General features: G+C 42.0%; 1 protein-coding gene across 2 annotated transcripts in view; it reads right to left on the bottom strand.

Moving 5' to 3' along the window:
- Positions 1-1292: 1292 nt before the first annotated feature.
- PHF21B (PHD finger protein 21B) overlaps positions 1293-19540 on the bottom strand; it is a 142061-nt gene continuing 123813 nt past the window's right edge. For both annotated transcript variants that reach the window (XM_030238637.2, XM_050970108.1), the window contains 8 exons: positions 18994-19045; positions 17103-17179; positions 14335-14389; positions 9822-9844; positions 7741-7899; positions 6981-7056; positions 5778-5881; positions 1293-3558 (listed from right to left, as the gene is read on the bottom strand). In XM_030238637.2, the coding sequence (XP_030094497.1) occupies positions 3334-3558; positions 5778-5881; positions 6981-7056; positions 7741-7899; positions 9822-9844; positions 14335-14389; positions 17103-17179; positions 18994-19045 (771 nt within the window). In that variant the 3' untranslated portion in view covers positions 1293-3333. The remainder of the gene's footprint in view (positions 3559-5777; positions 5882-6980; positions 7057-7740; positions 7900-9821; positions 9845-14334; positions 14390-17102; positions 17180-18993; positions 19046-19540) is intronic.

Below are 19540 nucleotides of genomic sequence, written 5' to 3'. Positions count from 1 at the left end.
AGAAAAAGTCCTGTGCACAGAAAACAGTCTGTCAGGGTAAAATAAAGAGCCCTGAAGCTGTGAAGTCTGCCATAGCTGTGAAAATAACTTTCACTTGGGAGGGGAGGCAGGGAGCCCTGCAGCTCCTGATTCTTTTCAGAGACAATGCCTGTACCACAGCAAGGAGCACAGAGGCCACCGTAACTCCTGCAAATCTCCACCAATTTAAAATACTATCAATTTAAAATACTATCAAAGATTAAAGGCTGCACTCTCTTTCAACTGCATTAATTATCAAGGCAGCATGCAGAGCTCTGTAAATGGCTCCTGTCTGTTAGCAGAGCACTGAGTTTAAAGGTTAGGGTGGTGGCAAACAGATGATGATGATGATGACAACATGTGATTTGTGGAGTTTTCTGGCATGGGGGGAGAGGTGTCTTCTCATACTGGAAGCAATGTTAGGAAAAATCTTCTTATACTTCTAATACTGGAAGCAATGTTAGGAAAAATCAGCCTGCCTTCAATGTAGCAGGGGCTGGGAGGGAGGAGAGGGCAGCTGAGCTGTGGGGAAAGCAGGAGCACAGTGCTGAGTTCTCTTGCCTATTGCAGCCTGAAATTAAATGGTAATACTGCCAGGAGGTGAAGACAAGGCAACACACTCCCAGACCAAAAAAGTACCCCTTTCCCTACCCCTGACAAGAAAACCCCAACCCTATTTCTGCTCTGCAGAAGCGCTAGCCAGTGTGGTAGGCTTTATGCAGCTGTGACAGTCTTATGCTTTAATTTGATTAATTTTATTGGGAAGAAGTTCCATGACCAGCCAGAAACCAGCCAAACCCTGTTAGGGCCCTCTCTCTCTGTTTCTTTACTAGTTATAAAGTGATTTATAAATTACTTTACAAAATAGGGTCACCACACATTTGAAGAGCACCTGAGAGTGCAGGTATGAAAGGGAAGCCCAGGGATCTGGTGGATTGGCAATTATTCCAAGTGGAGGGAAGCTAATCAAGGGATGGACAGGATGCCTCTGCCTGGGAGACACAGTGGCCTCAAGGAAGAGGCCACCTTCCTGACAGAAAGCAAGCAGAAAGTGTTGTACTCATTCTTGCAGGGCTTAAGTTTGAAAACAGAACACAGTGGTGGAGAAATTTCTTTCCCCCTCCCTCCCCAGGAGAGTCTGGCCAGGGAAGGGGTCCCTCAACAGGCCCTGGGCAGGCCAGGCTGTGACCCTGGGCAGCAGAGACCACCACAACAATGCCAGGAAATTCTCAGTCAAGTTTAATGCATCATAAAGAAGTAAAACTACATTGGCATATTTAAGACAAACACTTCTTTTTTTTTTTCTATGCACACTATCCACTGGACAGCCCCCTTTTCAAAATAACTACTTTTAACAGTTGAAGACAGTATTTCAGAAATTCTTCACATATTCAACCTTCTACACTTTTCCTTTATTTTTTATTTGTCTGAGAAGGAAAAAAAAATTATGAAACCTGAAAACATCTACATTGCAAGCCACTCAGAATGCATAATTGCATACATTAACCAATGTATAACAACTGTGTTTTACTTAGTTCACTCTATTCATCAATAAAAGAATATAAAAATCTTGTTCAATCGAGAGTTGTGTATTAAAATAGATTTGTATAGTACTGCACAGTTTCTCCCGGAGTTGTGAAAATGGTTGAAGGGACCATGTGCTTTCTGGGCAACAGAAAAAGCCAGTCCCTCATGTGTTTATTTTTTAAAATTAAAAACAAAAAAGGCTATTCGGCACCACGTGATATGCTGATGTGAGGGACTAACCTTGTGTCCTGCTCTGGTGGCTTTCCATAGGTACCTGTTGTGCTAATTGATGGAGAACTCACAGGGACAGAGACAATGGCACAGGGGAGTGGGAGCTGAGAAAAGCAGGGTGTCCATCAGCACCTGCCCAGGCAGCCGCAGCAGACAGGGGGGCTCTGGGGCCAGGCAGCACCTTGCAGAATCAGGAAGACCAGCTAGTAAACAGGCAGGTGCACTGGGATTCTCTCAGGCTAATGCTTAACACTTCCCAAATATGCTAAAATCCAACAAAATGTTAAAAAGGAATCAAGTTCCCAAAACAAAATCCTCCCAAACCTTTTTAATTTTCCATGCCCTGTCCCTCCCCCAGAAGTCTTGTGTCTGAGTCTCCAGTTTGAGAAACAACCCCTTGAGGCAGTTTTTTTTTCCCTGTACCATTTCAGCAGATATTTCTACAAAAAACCCCAACCAACCAACCAATCAACCAACCAAAAAAACCCCAAAACAACAAAAAACACCCCCACAACAAACCACAATAACAACAACAAAAAAACCCCAAACAAAACAAAACAACCAAAAAAATCATGTTGCATATCTTTAAAAATGCAGTACAAAAAGGTTATTTTTTTGGCATATTATCTGTACTGACAAGAAACAAAACCCAGAATATTTATTTGCTTTTTTTGTTTAAAAAACAATCCAAAATGAACAAAAAGACAGAAAACCACAAAATAATCACTTTAAAAAATGAAACCCAAACTGTCAAAGGTATCCACTGTTATGGTTGATGCTAAGCCTTGCACAAAAACTCCATGAGAAAAATACACTGATAGTAAAATAAGTAAAAAGGACCTGAAAAAGGAGTTTTACAGTCGTATTTTTTTAAATATTTTGGAACGCATATACAGATGCATTAGCATGAAAATACTTCAATATTTTACTAGAAATGCTAACTTCATACAGTTTCTTTATTTAAATATCTGCAATTCTCAAGTCTAATAATACAGAAAAAAAAGATCTTTTGTTTCCAAGGCTCTGTGAGTGTCTGTGATGCTGTCCTGGTCACAAAGACCCCATATCCAGGTCACCTGAATCAGTGGGGCCAAACTTGTTCCTCTGACATCTATGTCAAGTGCTAAGTAACTCAGTTTCTGGTTATCTCACTGATTCCCCCCCACACACATAGCTTTCAGCCCAACTACTTCTCTAATACCTCACCACCTCCTCTGCCCTTGGAACAGAAAGCCTGTCTGCCACCACAAAAGGCTATCCTGCTTCCTCTATCAGCCATGCTTCTCTGGCTCATCCTCAGTCATAAATACATTAAGGCCAACATAACAAAACAAAATGTCATAAGCACTGAAGGTCTTGGCAAATACAAAACTGCAGCATGACCCGCTCTGTGGAAATGTGCTGCCACAGTGACCTACAAACTGGGCTGCCTGGTCTGCAAGTCTCTAAGTGTATCAAAACTGAGATTGCTCCTTCTGTCCTTTGTTCCAGTTTCATCTCCCCTCTGCTGATGTGCATAAAGTTTCTCATCACCGTTCCTTGCGCAGCCGACTCCTGTCAGTTGTTGCCCTGTGATGGCTGCAGAGCTTTGTGCATGGCAGCAGAGGCAGCAGAGGGTTTGATCCAGGGGATTGATAGCAGGGAGGTGGTGGTGGTGGTCGTCATGGTAACCTGAATCATCTGCTCGTTTTGTATCAGTCTAATGAGGGTTTTGAGACGTTCCAGTGATGACTGAGTCCCTTTCTGCTGGGCCATCAGGCTGGTTTTTAGCTCTAAGCATTTCTGTCAAATAAAGAGAAGAGGAGAGAGAAGGAAAGACTGAGAATACATTCAAAGTGGTGTCAAACATCTCTCCAAACATCCTTTGGTGCCTTGGGTGCACATTCTGCTCAAATGAAGTATGTTCTCCTTTGGGGAAAGCAAAACCACAGCTTAACAAATGGAGCAATCAGCAGTGCTGCACACACTGCAGCAGCTGTCTGAGGGAACAATATCCTTCCCAGGCAAAATGCATTTGGAGGATGTTTCTGACTCTATCCTGTAGACAGCCTGGCAGGAACATCTCCTGCACTCCACAGAGATGCCTGGCACAGGAGTGCAAGAGCTGTGTTACTGAAAATACAGAAGGCACCACTCAGATCTCTCACTCTTACCAAAGGACCCTGATAAATGCTCACCAGGATGCATTTCATATGTGCCACACATTTCAGGGAACAGGCCCTGTGAAGACACATGAATCTCATTGAACATGATATCAATATTTTTCCAGCAGAAAACTTTGCTCCAAGACACAGCTGTTACACCAGAACACTCACAAGAATGCCTTCATCGCTCAGGGTGGCCAAATTTCTCCCTGTGATCTCTTGAAATAAAAACCTCCATGCAAATGGGCACGAGAGCAGGAGCTAAACAAAGGCATCCCAAATCCTCCATTTCTCCAAGAAAAGGTAGGAAGAACCAGTAATTCTCCTTTCCCTCCCCAACCATGGACTGCTGCATCCAGCACCCCGTTCTTCAGTGAGGGACAGACCCACACCCTGAGTCTGTCTGCAAGATGAAAGGGGACAGCAGCCTCTAAAACCTGAAACCTGATTTCTTTCTCCCAGTGGTGCACCCAGGATTCTGACCAGACCAATTACTTGTATGCAGATTGCTTCCCTTTGGCTATGGTCCAGACTGCCCAGGGGTGGGGATTCTCCAGTCCTGGGGAACTGGGAAATGCTCACTTGAAAATCAACCTGTTTGAAAAGCAACGGTGTGGAGCAGCTCAGAGGTCGGTTTGGAGAGATGAAATTTCAGGTGAAAGATAAATTATGTTCTGTTTTTACCATTGCAGCTGTGGGGTGTATGAGAGTGCTCTTTTAGATATAAATCTCTGTTAAAATGTCAGAATGAAATTGCTCTGTGAGAGACACCTTTAATTTATTTTCTTCTTTCAAGTGGATGCATTTCCAATAAATATAATCATTGACTGATATTACCATTTAAATAAGACAGTGTTGCCCACTGGAAGAACCTGATTCTGCTTAGGTAGAAATCTTACTGATTTTGACAGCCATGACACACACCTGATAGCTGACAGCTTTTCTTTTCCCAAATTTGTCAGCCCACTGCACTCTCCTACCTATCACATACACATGTGGTTCCATTAGTGCTACACACATGTACAGGGAATATATAGTGAAGTCTTTTAATAAGTTATTGCTTTTCCTTCCACTCTGTTTTACATGATAAATATTTTAACTGCCCCCTCTGGATAACTGCAATGGTAAAACAAGCAGTGACCAGTTACTCCTGCTGCTGCCACTTGGATTTTTCCAGGGTAAGGAAGTGTCAAATATTTATTGAGGCTGCCATGCAAACTAACAGCTACCTCTCAGGATGGAGGTAGCCCCAGATAGTTCCTTCAGCCATGAAGGGCAGGATTTAGGCTTTGACTTCAGCCCATTCAGCCAGAGACTGCTCCTCATAGCACAATATGTGTGGAAGACACCTCCAGACAACATTTAGCTTTGAAATCAGTTTGGAGAGACAAAATAGCCCGTGCCCAGTCATGGAGAGATAGTACAATATTCAGTAAAGATGGTTATTTCTACTTACTATCAGGAGGTTTGAGCTAATGGACAAGCAGCTACCACCAGAGGACACACTTGTGACCAAACTTTTCCCTTAGAGGATGGAAGTACCTTGAAGTCATTGGGTACCTCACAGCTATGGATGCAACTACAAGGAAGGCAGTCATGGCTATTCATGGAGTTTTGTTTGTGTGTGTTTTGCCACAGAAATTCAAGTGATTTCTCCTCCTCTGCCTGCCAGAGTGGCTTACTTTCGTGCATAAAGAAAATGCACACGTACTTCCTCAGAGAGAAACACATTCACACTTAAAAATCTATTGCTTGGGAGCTTGAATCATTTTCTAGCCACAAAATACAATTTTTTGGGGTTTAAATTCTTTATAAGCATCTCTTCAGGAGACTCTGTGTCCCCATCAGGTGTCCTACCTTCACTGCACTGTTGAGAAGTCGATCTTTTTCTTCTAACTGTCTATGCTCACTCTTCAGCTCACTGCTTCTCTTTAATAACTTTCTCTTCTCTTCTTCTTTGACTGTGGAACAATAAGATTAAGGATGCAGTGGTTAAGAAAAGGATGTACTGTGCACTTGAGGACAGAAAGCAGAAGCAGGTATTTTGCAGGGTGAGTTTAAGGTCTCATTAGCCTTTGTCAGCAGGTACAGCCAAAGAAATCTGGAGTTTCTGCTTGCAGGCATTTCTTTACTAAAAGGGTGGTCGGGCATTGGAAAGGTCTGCCTAGGGAGGTGGTGGAGTCCTTATCCCTGGAGGTGTCCATGGAACAACTGGACATGGCACTCAGTGCTCTGGGCTGGTTGACAAGGTGGGATCAGTTACAGGTTGGACTCAATGAACTTGGAGGTCTTTTCCAACCTAAATGGTTCTGGGATTCTGTGCATGTGTCTAGGTCAATGGTTAGCACACAGGAAGACAACCCAAAAGGTACAGTGCACCTTTAAGGTGAATTAAAATTAATCCTTAGACTTCATGTGATCCTGGAGGTCTCCAAGAAAGAGGTGAGTGGTATTTAGGAAGAGGCCAGCCCCTTGGAATGGCAATAGTTAGTGACCTTGGCAGAAAAGCCAAGGTCAATTATAAGTGTGTCAGACCCCCAAAAAGTCCTTACAAACATGATCTAATGCCCCAAACAGCCTGTTGTAAGAGTGCAACAGGGAATTTAAAAAGAGAAATGCTCAGTGCACAGCTGTCACACAGCATATGACTCAAGTGGCTGCCATACCACATAACACTGAGACAATGAGAAGCTGGTATTGCTCTGGTGTCAGGACACTAGTCTGGCATTGTGTACACACCCAATTACATGGCTCTGCTTATCCTCACAATGATTCTGCCTCAAAATCCTGTTTTCAGCACTGTTCCAGGGAAGGCACCACTTTGATGACAGCTTCCTCCAGGAGAGTGAAGCTCCTGAGAGATCACTCTCAACTTCCTTACAGAGCGAAGGCAGCAAAGGAGCAGACCAAGGGGAAGGGGACAGAAAAAGTCTGCCCTCCGTAGTCACTCATGGCCCTATGACCTACACCATCAGACCTGGCAGCATTGTAACACTACTTTGATATTTCAGCTAAGGACTCAAATAGTATTGCCTATCATGAACAGTGGCTAATCCCTACCTGTTTTATGAGTAACATAGGAGTGAACAATAGCCAGAGTTCCAGTCCATGGCACATTGTCATCTTTCTTTAAAACCTATAAGCCCAGGAAACAATAAATGGTTAGGATTCAAAAAAACTCCATGCATTCATGTTTGCTCCAGCCTTACAGTTTGGCAGGACCAGAACTTGGGTCCTTGTCTCAGAACATAAAAGTGATCTCAAGGCTAAGCACAAGGAACTCTATGGCACAGAATCTACACTTTAGCGTTTCAATAATTTTTTTCTTACTTGTGCAATCAGCATTATTCACAGAAACTAGACAGTTTAGCATATCTCACATAACTGTGATGAACAGTTGTGTGTAACAAATGTGGTTTAAAGAAAAGGAAGTTTTCTCCTCACACCTTTCAGATCCACTGGTGAACAGTGTCTTCTTCTGACACTGCCTCCCTCATCTCTAAGACTTACATTCTTTTGTCTGGCTACATGCTGGTGGTGTCACTGTAAACAAAGGAGCTGAAGGAACTGAAGAGACATCTTAAGAGGACAATTCTTAGCAATTAGAGGCAAGCCTACAGCACTCCCGGTATGTTCTAACTCTAGGATGGTGAAAAATACCAGAAATAAATATTGCAAACTGCACTAAAAGCCTTTCAGTACTTCTTTATCTAATGTAGTCCACGGAGCTATGACCACAGGTTAGATTCGTTTAGGGGTACACAAATCCAAAGTGTCTCCCATTTTCCCTTCTTGGTATACCATGCTCCATGTAGCTTACCTTCTGTTGGCACTTTGGGCAGACCCAGAGCCCTTTGGGGGCAGTTTTGAGGGGTGGGTCCAAGCAGTTGAGGTGATATGCTCTGGGACATGTGCCACAGGGCTGCAAGTTAACTCCACGCTTGCAAGCAGTGCAGTGTTCATCGTGATGGATCTCGTTCTGCAAGAGAAGGGTGCCCTGGGTAAAGTCAATCCATTGAGAACTTCTCTCTACACAGCATTCAAAGCCTCTACTGCAGCAGACAGGATCCTTCAAACACGAAATCTAATTGTCAAAAGGACCCTGACAGACACAGAAGACAGAAATAATAGATATATGATAGCAACAAATACAAACAACAAATGACCCAGAAGCAAGTTACATAAATTGAAACAGAAACATAAAACCCAACTAATCAAACACAGGAGAGAGATGACTAATATAGCCAGGTTGTAATATAGGAATTATTTCACTTTTTTTTTGGCCAGTGTGTTACTACAACACCTGTATCCTCATGCATGGCTCTGTCCTGGATCAGAGTTAATGTGAGGATCACTTGTCTGTCATGCCCAAGGCAAAGGGAAGAAAGCAAGAAAAGGGTTCTGGGGAAGAAGCACAGTCCATGTTTCATTTCCATTGCCTCAAAGGGCAGCTGGGGAAACAGGGGGCTGGAGCAGAGCCTCGGGTTATAAACCCTCTTTTGTGAACTCCTCTGGCCTCTTTCTCCCTGGCACTAATTGTTCTCTGCTCAGACTTGCTCTGACAGTATTTCTCCAACAAGACTGACTAGTGCTTTGTCTGAGGCTGTAGCCTCTGTCAGTGGCCGCAGGGCTGGGTGCCCCCGGCCCGGCCGAAGGTGGCCACACGAAGCGCCACTCCCGGATTCCCTCCGGAACCCTGGGCAGTGGTTACCATCTGCGGCGTGGGTGGCGCAGACGGGATCGTGGAGGTAAAGGAAGGAGGAGGGACACACGTATAGGATCTAAGGATCTTTTAAATTTCTCCGGTGGGACTAGGGACGGGAGACCAGGAGGAGGGCTCGGGGGCGCTGATAAAGGGCGTGGGTGTGATGGGAGGAGATGCAAAGCTAACCAATAACGAGGACCCAGGGAAGAGCGTGGGTTACAGCTAAGCCACTGAGTATCACACAGGGGAGGGGAGAAACCCCAAGGGCAAATCATACATCTAATAAGGAAATGACTGACACAGAGAGTTCTCGAGATAAGGGGGGTGGTTACCAAGACTGACAGGGGAGGGGGCAGCTCCAAAAGGGAGGAAATAGGGAGAAACCATTGTGAGGGAAGCACATGGGGGGAACCGAGGACCGAACCAATACTGAATTACAAAAGGAATAACCAATTCTAAAACCACACAGTGCCACATGAAGCACCACACAACATGAACTAAGACTCATCAACAAAGTTACAATGTCATGTAGTAGATTGCTATGCTAATCTGGTGGTAACATTAATTACTCTTTTTAGTAAAGGAGACGTTGATTCTGAAACTCCCATGCCTTGTGAATCATTACAAAAAATAAAAAAAATCCTACTGCTTTTCTAGAAGTAGAGGAAGGAAGAAGAAGAGGTAGGAAGTAGAGGTAGGAAGTAGAACAGTAATTTTATGCTTTTCAATTCCAAAAGTGTGCTTTCATTTTTTGGAATGGTAATTAAAAAGTTTCACTGCTGTTTTAGTCAGGTTTGTATCCTGAATTCTAAACCAGTGCTGTCAAAAAATCACTCCCCAAAACACTACTCATTATAAACTACCTGCTCAAAGAATCTTAATTTTTACCAAAATGTAAAGAGATTTAATCTTTATGAACTAGAATGGTTATTCATTTTTCTTATCAAATTTTCATTAAACTCATAAGTCTGGACTAGGAATTTCTCAGTAAGTGGAGTCAAACTCAAGCCTTGCATGTGAAAGCCCAACAATTCATCTCTTTAAAAATCTAGCTTAGGGACTCAAAGATTTAGTTATGTGGGAGAAGAGAATAGTGCAGTTAGGTACCTTGAGGTGACTACAATAATCAGAGGCAAGCACTGAATACACAGTGATGAGAAAGATACCTGCTAATACACAGACTTTGCCACACATACCTTCCAGAAGGAATCCTCATTTGCTAGCATGTAAAAGAAGGGCAGAAAACAGATAAGTGGAAAATACATTGCTGCAGCAGTTGCTAGTTCTCAGCTGTGGGAGTAATTTTAACCAAGATGTGGCATAGGAGAACAGGACGTTGCCAAAATTAATGCAGGCAGTAAAGAATGTAACAGCAAGCAGTGAAGTTAGCATTTGAGATTTAAAATTTGAGATTGCAGGAATCCCATGTCCAAAGGCCTGATGCTAAAAGGTCATTGTATCTGAAATTTTCAGAAATTTTCATGCAGAGCTCCTCTGCACATGCCAGTAGTCAAAAAGTCTTCCTGAAGGACCACAGCATGCTGGGTGTTGAAAAGCCTGGCCCTGAACCAGCAATGCACTTAATGTGGTATATGAAATGGGTGCCTCCAACTAATTGCTAAACACAGATTTAAATGTTGGGTTGATTCCTGGACAAAATGGTCAGCTCCTGTAGGAGTGAGCCTGAGGGTATCACCAAGTCCTTCTCATCAAACTACTCCCACCCAGAACACCAGGGACCTTTGGATGCACTGAGTCTGAACTGATTGTATTCACAACCTGATAGGAACAAGAACCAGTAGAGCTCACTGGAAAGCAGGCCAAGCCTTCCATAAAAAAAAAAATAGTGGAATTCAACACAAACAAAACAAAACAAAAAAAACCCATAAAAAATTAAGAGCCTTATGGAAACTGCACAGTGTGCTGCAATTTCTGCTGCTGATTTCATAGAATCACAGAATATCCTAAGCTGGAAGGTACCATCAGGATCATTGAGTCCAGCTCCTGGCCCTGCACAGACACCCCAACAATCCCACCCTGTGCCTGAGAACATTGTCCAAAGTCTCCTGGAGCTCTGGCAGCCTTGGGGCTGTGACCAGACCCTGGGGAACCTGTTCAGTGCCCCTTCACCCTCTGGGGGAAGAAACTTTTCCTGATATCCAGCCTAATATGGCCCTGGCACGGATCCAGCTATTTCCTTGGGTTCTTGCACGGGGCTGGAGCATGCTGTCCCAGTCAAAAACACTTCATGGACAGGGATTTCTTAGGATTAAAGTGGAGGCAACCAATCTGATATACCTCTCCTGTCCTCCTTCAGCTCCCTCTCTGATTAGAGTAGGAATATGGCTGTCCCACTGTGATCCCTCACATCAGACCCACCTGGAAGCCCCCTCCCTTCCTCACACCCTGATGTGTGCATACATGTGAAGATGCACACGTGAGCAGGCCTCACACTCATGGAGGAGGAGGAACATGGAGGAGAATATAGAAACAGCTTCACCTGACTTGGACCACAGGCTGTAAATCCCCATGTCCTTTGCTAACAGCACACAGTGCTGCCACTCCTGCAGAGTGCAGGAACAGGGCAAACACTGAGTAAATGCAGAAGCATCCTTCTGATGCTGGCAGTTTATGGCTTCCCTAATGCTGAGCTTGCATCTTCATTTCTATATTTAACAGCTTCTGATAGATTTTTTTCTTCCATAAATTTCTCTACTTTTCCCAAGAATTCTAGTGTACTTTGGCAATGAGGTCCCTAAATAATCACAGACTTATAAAATCTGTAGATGTTACTTCACATCCAAAAATACACACACAAAGGTCCACCACTATATGACACCATGATTACTCAGGGGATATAAATGTAATTCAGATAAACAGAGGCTTGATAATTGATGAATCTTTTGTACAAATGATACATGTCAGGGGATGTGACCTCATTTCAGAAAAGACATTTTCATTTAAATCAGTCCTGATCAATTAACATTTTGATCAAAATTTACAAGAATTGTCCTCTTGTATATCCAGAAATGACAGTTGCTTCCTGGACATCACGGGGATTTTTTTCTAGTTTGTTTGTCTTTTCAGCTCACTTTTGCTACAAAGTTTTAAACTTCTTAAAACATGTCCACTTCCCTCCTCTAGTTGCTGAAAAATTAAACTGAAGACAGTATGTTTAAAGGAGCACTTTGTAAGAGAAGGGCAGCCATCTCTGCACTGAAGCTGGAGAACTGCATCACTGCAGAGCCAAGCAATCTGGGACAGCACCTGCCTTCTGCTCAGTGCTTGCACAGCATCCAGCAAAACAGAGCTGGTGCCAAAAATATCCTTGCAGAGGTGGGGAATTCTGCTGTAAAGAAGTCCATCTCAACATTCTCAGAATATGCAGAACTCCAGCAGGTATTCTGGAAAAACCAAAGATACAGGACTCAAAGAGGAATTAATGATTAAGGAGAGAGGTTGCTGATTTCCAGGAAGCTCTGAGGCAGCTACAACAGTAGATGACTGTCACTTGCCTACTTCCTTGCAAATATAATGAGAAACATGTAATGAAAGGAAGGTCAGAGATATCAAAACCTAACTTAAACCCACCAAGGGGCTGGAGGCACAACTTGCTAACAATGCCATTCTGTTCTGATTTCTCACATGTGTTTACATGGGGAAAACAAGTGCTATGGTAAGACAAACAAATCGATTACAATTTTAATTTTGAACATAAAACTAAGCCAGGAATAATATTCTTTCCAGTGGGGCTCACCTGAGCCTGGCTTCCTGCTAAGAGGCACGTCATCATAGCTGCTTACTGTAATAACCTCTCCTGTCCTCTGAGACCAAATGCTTTACTTAGAGGTAAGTAAAGTAATGCATATGGTAAGTAGGCCAAGTGTCTGTATCTGGCATGTGAAATTTTGAAGGCAAAGAGAAGCACTGCTGCCTTTCAGTTGGTGCTCCTGTGGTGCAGGAAGTCAAAGCAGTGGCAGAAAGGTGAATCTCAAGCACTAAACATGACACTTGACAGTGAGATCAAGCAAACACTGAAAAACTGTCAAAACTTCATGTCTCAATTATAATTACCCTGCAAATGCTCCTAATACTGAAATAATATTTAACTTAGAAAAAGGTCTCTCTTCCCTTACCTCTGTGGCATCTCAGTAGAGAAAACATTACAAAGGCAAAACAAGAGCAAGGACAGAATCAAATTTCTTTACAGGCTTTGTCTCCTCTTCTGAAACACAAGTTTCTCACTTTCTTCCTTTAAATAGTACATGGGTCTTGTCTGAAGAATTAAACTACACTCAACATTCCCTGTGTTTCACCTTTCATTCCCAGCTCTTTGTCTTCTCTGTGTTGCACATTTTTTCCTGAAATGTGATTCTTCCCATGAGCTAATCATCAGCATCCCCAAGTGGCTCCTCTGAGTTGTTAATTCTCAAGGCATTTACTATTAAGTATCAGATATTAAGTTCTTATAAGTACAAGACTATAAGGCATCTTGAAGGTCATCAGGTCTACATTTATGACTCTACCTCTTGCAATCAGAAAAACTGGCTTTCAACCCTTGTTATTGAAGCAAAAGTTGTGGGAAATTTCTGGTGCTTGAGGATGGAGAACAGTTTCCTAAAGCTGGTGGAAAGACGTACATGAAAAGCCTAAAAGGGTAATTATTTTTTAATATATATATTTTTAAGTACTTGGGCTTGGCAACACTACTTTCTCCAATCAGTTCTCTCACTGCATGGTGCTTAAAGTGCCTGTCTTAGGCTGCAAGATGTGTCTGGGAGTGTGAATTCTATTTCCATCTCTTAGAGGTGGGGCAGTTATCTTCTGTTAATTGGGCCAGCCATTAAAACCAGGTGGGTTTTGTTATCTCTTCCACAACCAATCCCCCCTCCAAGAAATATCTGTTAATGAGCCATTGAGTCTCACTGCATAACTAATAAAAATTACATAATCCCATTATGAGATGCTCTGCCCAGGAGGAGGAACCAAGCATTCCTACCTGGCTATTATCTGAGATTTAGAACACCAGAGACAGCCTTGTCCCACTGGATTCCCAGAGGAGCAGCTTTCTTCTCCACTGGATTCCCAGAGGAAGACCAGGCCGATCTACACCACCACTGGACCTTCAGAGGAAAACTCCACCCTTCTACAGGATCCCTGCTCCAACAGAACCACAGCTGTCACTGCAGGAGGGCTGCAGCCACCATTTAATGGGACTGCTGCCACCACCCTGACCCACAGGTGTCACGGCTTATTCTGACTCTGTCAGTGTTGTTTTGTATTACTGCATTTCTATTTTATTTTTTCCCTTATAAAGAACTGTTATTCCTATTCCCATCTTTGCCTGAGAGCCCCTTAATTTCAATATTATAATATTTCAGAAGGAGGGGGTTTACATTCTCCATTTCAAGGGAGGCTCCTGCCTTCCTTAGCAGATGCCTGTCTTTTCAAACCAAAACAGTGCCAGAGATCAGATTTTCCACTGATTGCAGAGGTTTTGGATCCATCTCTACAAAACCATGACCTTTACCTTACCCTTACATTGTTTTTGCAGGAAAACAATCTATTTTCACTCCATATTAAAAAAGACAGGGACATTACACAAAGTAATGCCCTGTGGTATCCTAACAGTAACTCATATGAAATCCTACTAATAAATATTTAACAGGTCATTAGAAGAGTAGTATATTCATTTAAAAATATGCTTACCTCTTGTTGAAAGGAACAAGGGGTTATTCAAATAATTCGATGCCAGGCGTTTCCTCTACAAGGGAAAAGAAACCAACCCCCATGTCATTGCAGTGCTCTGGTTGTCTCCTACATTTCACATTATCAATCTCCATGGGCTTACCTCATACCTAACCAGCTCTCCAAAAGCTCCTTAGAGACCACTGACACAGTCAGACAAACAGTTGCATGATTTACCTTTCTAACAAGTTTTTCATAGAGCAGGTTATTGTGTATTAGATTTTATTAAGAAGAGAGAAATACAAATTGTATTACTATTGATGGGGTTGCAGGATACATTGCATGGATTGGTAAGGGCAGGACTACAGCAAAACTAACTCCAAGCCCAACAATGTCCATAAGGGAAAACTGTTGCTGTGAGATGACATTTTTATTTGCATATATAGAAATGGTGATGGAATTCTCACCTGCAGGAAAACCACTACTACCTTTGTGACACCTGCCTACAGTTCAGAGGAACATACTGCATTTGCAAGCAACAAGTGAGGGCCTAAGCAAAATATTTCCCTTTCAGAAGTGACTGTGCAGGACCTTGAGGAGCTGGCAGTGATTTCAGTCTGCTGAGATCACCAAACTTACAGAGAGCACTGCAAACCTGTTTGAGATGTTTAACTCATCTAACACAGCCCATGGCCTGCCTTGTCTGTAGGCACAAGCTGTGGTCCATAGCAAGCCAGGCTTCATTAACAGTCTGGATACCCCCAAATTGTTCCTCTGAGCCACCCAATACCTGTACAGCAGGACTGGAAACAGCACCATTTTCCTCCACTAGATGTTGTCAGATTCAGCTTGTAAGAAAATTAGAGGTGTTTTGCTACTAAATTTTTTATTCTGTGGTGAACAAACTATTCTCTTATAGACAGGTGCTTGCCAGTCTGTTAATGAACTTTGAATAGATGTTTCTTTCTTCAAAAAATAACCAGCCCAAAATTTAACCCTTTCCCATGAAAAAAAAAAGGCTACTGAGGGTATGAAAATAAAATGGTATCTCATTTTTTTTAAGACAAAGCTTTGAGAAGAAAAATCACACCATTCAAGTGAAGACATAAGACCATGATCATATTTTTGCCGTCAAAGTTAGCATCATCACTACAAATGCTGAACTCCTGCCATTTTTAGGGGTGTTAGCAAATAAAAGGCCTAATTTATATGCAATTTCAATTTAAATAATCATGAATTAAAGATCATTCAGTAGACTAAATTAAACTGCACCAAAATGCCTGAAATGCCACCAATACCTCAACTCCCTGATTAGCAAACCAGTCTGAGCAGCTAATTGATTAGACAAAAAACATCTGCCTCCATTTTACTCGAATGACATTCCCCATGGTCAGTACTTAATGACAGCTCCTAATGAGGACACAGCTGATCAGCCACAGGAGTCTTTCACAGACATTTCTTTCTCCATGCCATCCTTCCTTCAAGCATATGCTTTTGAGATGATGAGAAATATGAACTAGAGGTGCAGTAGACCTAGGTCATCTTCTCTTCCACCTCTCCAAGGTAGCAGAGTTTGTCACAAACACCAATCTGGCTACAGCCACAAAACTCTGCTGCAAATATTTTAAAAATCAGGACAAAAACAGCTAAAGAGCTACAGATTTAATGCTAGCAAGGCTAAAGTTCCTACTGTGGTAAGTACTGCACATATGGACATCAGTATTTGCACTGAAAAAAAATAGTTGAGGAATTCTGAAGAACTGAAGTGCCCAGAGTTGCTCTGGAGTATAAAAATCTCCAGTGATTTCAAAGAAAGATCAGCAGTTTGATCTTTCAAAGCAACTCAGCAGTTTGACTGCAGCAGTGTGTTTCTTCTTAGTCTCATCTGTTTGCTACCTGCCAATGAAGACAGAAATTTGAAATACTGGCATACCAGAAATTCTGCATCAGTTATGCCTAAATAAAGAACAATCACTTTCATGGTCCTAGAGAACTCAGAACACAGAGAAGCCTTGCTGAAATGGAGAGCTGGCTGCAACTGAGTTTCCTCCCAGTAGAAAGTTCAGACAGTAAACCCAAACTGTGCTGAAATTTTAAACATGAAATTTTAACTAGCTGAATAAATCCATATATGTTATTTTAGAAACAAACAAACAAAAAAAAACCAGAAAAAGCTAAGCCTACTTATATGCTGCTTTTACACCAAGTTTGCAATCCAATATTACACAGGACCAAATTTTGATACAACTATAAATTCAACCATGTAAGTGTAACAGAACACAGAGATTATCCAGAGCATTTTATTTTTAATAATGCATTATTATATTTATTATGCAGATTTCTATACCCTCTGCAGACCACACTGATTCTTAAACCAACACACCCCTTTTATGAATGTCAAAAATTTAAAAAAGGAAAGATTATTATTATTTATAATTTGGCACATAAGAAAAGAGAAATAGCAATGCACATTTGAACATAATGCAGCACTTCTGTTCTCCAGTTATGATTTAAAGGGACTGCCTTTGTAGGTAAAAGAGTAATTAGGTCCCACATTAATTTAGTTCTCTTGGACTTTACTAAAACTAGGATGAATTCTAGTTTGGAGCAAGTGCTGTTGTGTGGTGAAAACCTGCTGCTTCGCCACTGAGATATTTTCTTTCTTTTTTACATCAGGATCTCTTTACAAGTAGCTGTGGTTCTGCATTCATATATATTTTTGTAGTAAGAAACAGAACTTTTATTGCTATGAAATAGAATTGTGGTAAAAAAAGTGAATGATAAAGTACCTCTGTTTCCAAGAGTCCACTGTAGGCTGGATTTGCTGTGCTTCTTCTCTTTCTTTCCTGACGCTTGCTCTGGATTTCTGTAACCAGGGAAAGGAACATGAACTGTGAATTTCTCATTCATCAGGGAAAAATGTAGATATAACTTGTTAAGCAAGATGATCTTACCCTCACAGCCCCTTGAGCTTTGTGTTCTGTTTCAGTTTCTAAAGTATAATTGGGTTGCATCAGCATTGATATTTGCTGCAGTTCAAGGTTTGACATTAATAAGCTTTTTCTTGTGAGATTCACAGGCATTTTTTATTTTTTTCTTCCTTCAAGGTAGATTTCTGCTGCCCTACAAGAATTTTATTATGATCTCTTCAGACACATACTCAGCAAGCATCATCAGAGAGCCTTCAAAGTACTCTCCTTCATGGAGGTTGGAAAGAGCATAGTTGAAATGGCACAGCTGGATTCAGTTCTAACCAGGGTGTGATGATTTATCCACTCAGAACACAACTTCACAATCCTGAGCTTGCAAAATGTCATTATGAGTCATATGTGCATGTATGTCACTGCAAACACCAGCACACAGATGGGCTCTTTGGACTGCAGCCCATTTCTTCCTTCCACTAAACTTCCACAACTCCCTTCCATTAAACGGTGACACCTATTGGAGATGACACATGGTGAAGACTGTGTTTAGCAACCACTAGCCATGTGCACAACTCTGTAAACACAGAGAGATGGAGCAGATTACCCAGCCACAGAAATCTGTAGCTTTAATGCTACTTTGATCTGAGCCAGGATTCCATTTACATCACATGGAATTTCTTTCTCCAGCTCTTGACGTCAGTTCAGAATGCTGAGATTATTACAAGCATATCTTTCAGAGCCTATTATTTTGATTACAAACCCCAGACACACTTTAGCAAGGAGAGCCACAGCATCCATCCCATGACATGAAGTGTGTGCTCCATTCCAAAATACTTCCTGTATGAATATTGTAAGGTAAAGTTTAGACTTTGTGCTGAGGTAACAGAGGGTAGTCTAAATGCCCCCATGGTGGTGATACCTCTGCTCTGTCTTGCTCTGTTTCAGAAGAAGAGGAACTGGCAGGAGCATGTTCTTCAGCCCAGAGGCCCTGAAGCCCCCCCAGAAACTCAGGACACCATCTGATTATGCAGGAAATCTGGTGTCTTTCCTCATGATCTGAGCTGAAGAGGTCTATCTCAGAACACACTCAGCACCAGAAAATTGCCTATCAACCCAATCACTGATGGTCAGAGCCTTGGCAGGATTTTTGTTTCATTATTTCTTCCAGATCTTAACATCTTTTAAAGGACCATGATAACTGAGTGAGTCCAAATACCAGCCTGTGCAAAGGAGGCTGGTGGCTGGCTGCAGGCCAGCCCTCATGCCCCTTGAGCACTGCCATGGGGTGTAGAGGCAGAGCTAAGTAAGGTCACCCACTACTGTGAGACTGAAAGGCACAACTGTGCAAAGGTAACCTTTCATCTGATTTTTTTAATTTTCATTTTTTCAGTTTTCATGCCCGTCAGAGAACAAGAGAAGGAAAAACTGAGAGGGAATCTTGTTGATGTGTATAAATATCTGCAGGCAGGGATCAGAGCATGGACTGGGCTCTGCTTCATGGTGCCCAGCAACAGGACAAGAGGCAATGGGCAGAAAGTAATGCCCAGGAAGTTCATTCTGAACATGAGGAAGAACTTCTTTTCCAGAAGGGTACCAAAGCACTGAACAGATTGCCCAGAGAGGCTGTGGAATCTCCTTCTCTGGAGAGATTCGAAAGCCATCTGAACACAATCCTCAGTAATGTGCTCTGGCAGAGAAGCCAACAGAAAAGATTTCACTCAAAAACTGAACTGTAAATCAACATATGCCACCTTACCTTCCAAATGTTCTGTTGTAACCAGTCCTAGTGCTACCATGAAGGCAATTTTCTAAGGAAAAAATAAACGGGTTAGATTTTCTATTATAATGACCATGGTAAGAAAATAAATAAAATTAGCATTGACAGAATAAACCCAGTAAAAGTCTTTTAGAAATGTATCTTATTTGAATGCATAGTAATGTAAAGAACTTTAACTGAAGATTTGCTTGAGATATGCCTGGTTCTCCTTTATGATTATAAACTCAAGCAGTTCAAAGATGTCTGAAGTCAATGCTAAATGACTACTGATCTTACACAGCACGTGACCAATATTCAGTCAGTTCTATCAGTTCAATTTCACACTGCTAGCTAGATTGCTACTCAATTCTTTAGTGAAGTAATTTTGTATTATTTTTTACAATCTGGACACGACACACTTTTATGGGATTTGAGCAAGCTGTATGAAGTGAAACAAGTATAAACTGTACAACACTAAACAAGACATCAGAAGCATATTGAAAGTCTGCTCCCATTAAAAAAAACCAAAACAACCAACCAAACAAAC

Source organism: Serinus canaria, chromosome 1A (genome assembly GCF_022539315.1).
Source record: "Serinus canaria isolate serCan28SL12 chromosome 1A, serCan2020, whole genome shotgun sequence".
Taxonomy (NCBI): Eukaryota; Metazoa; Chordata; class Aves; order Passeriformes; family Fringillidae; genus Serinus; species Serinus canaria.
This window is presented reverse-complemented; position numbering and strand designations above follow the sequence as displayed.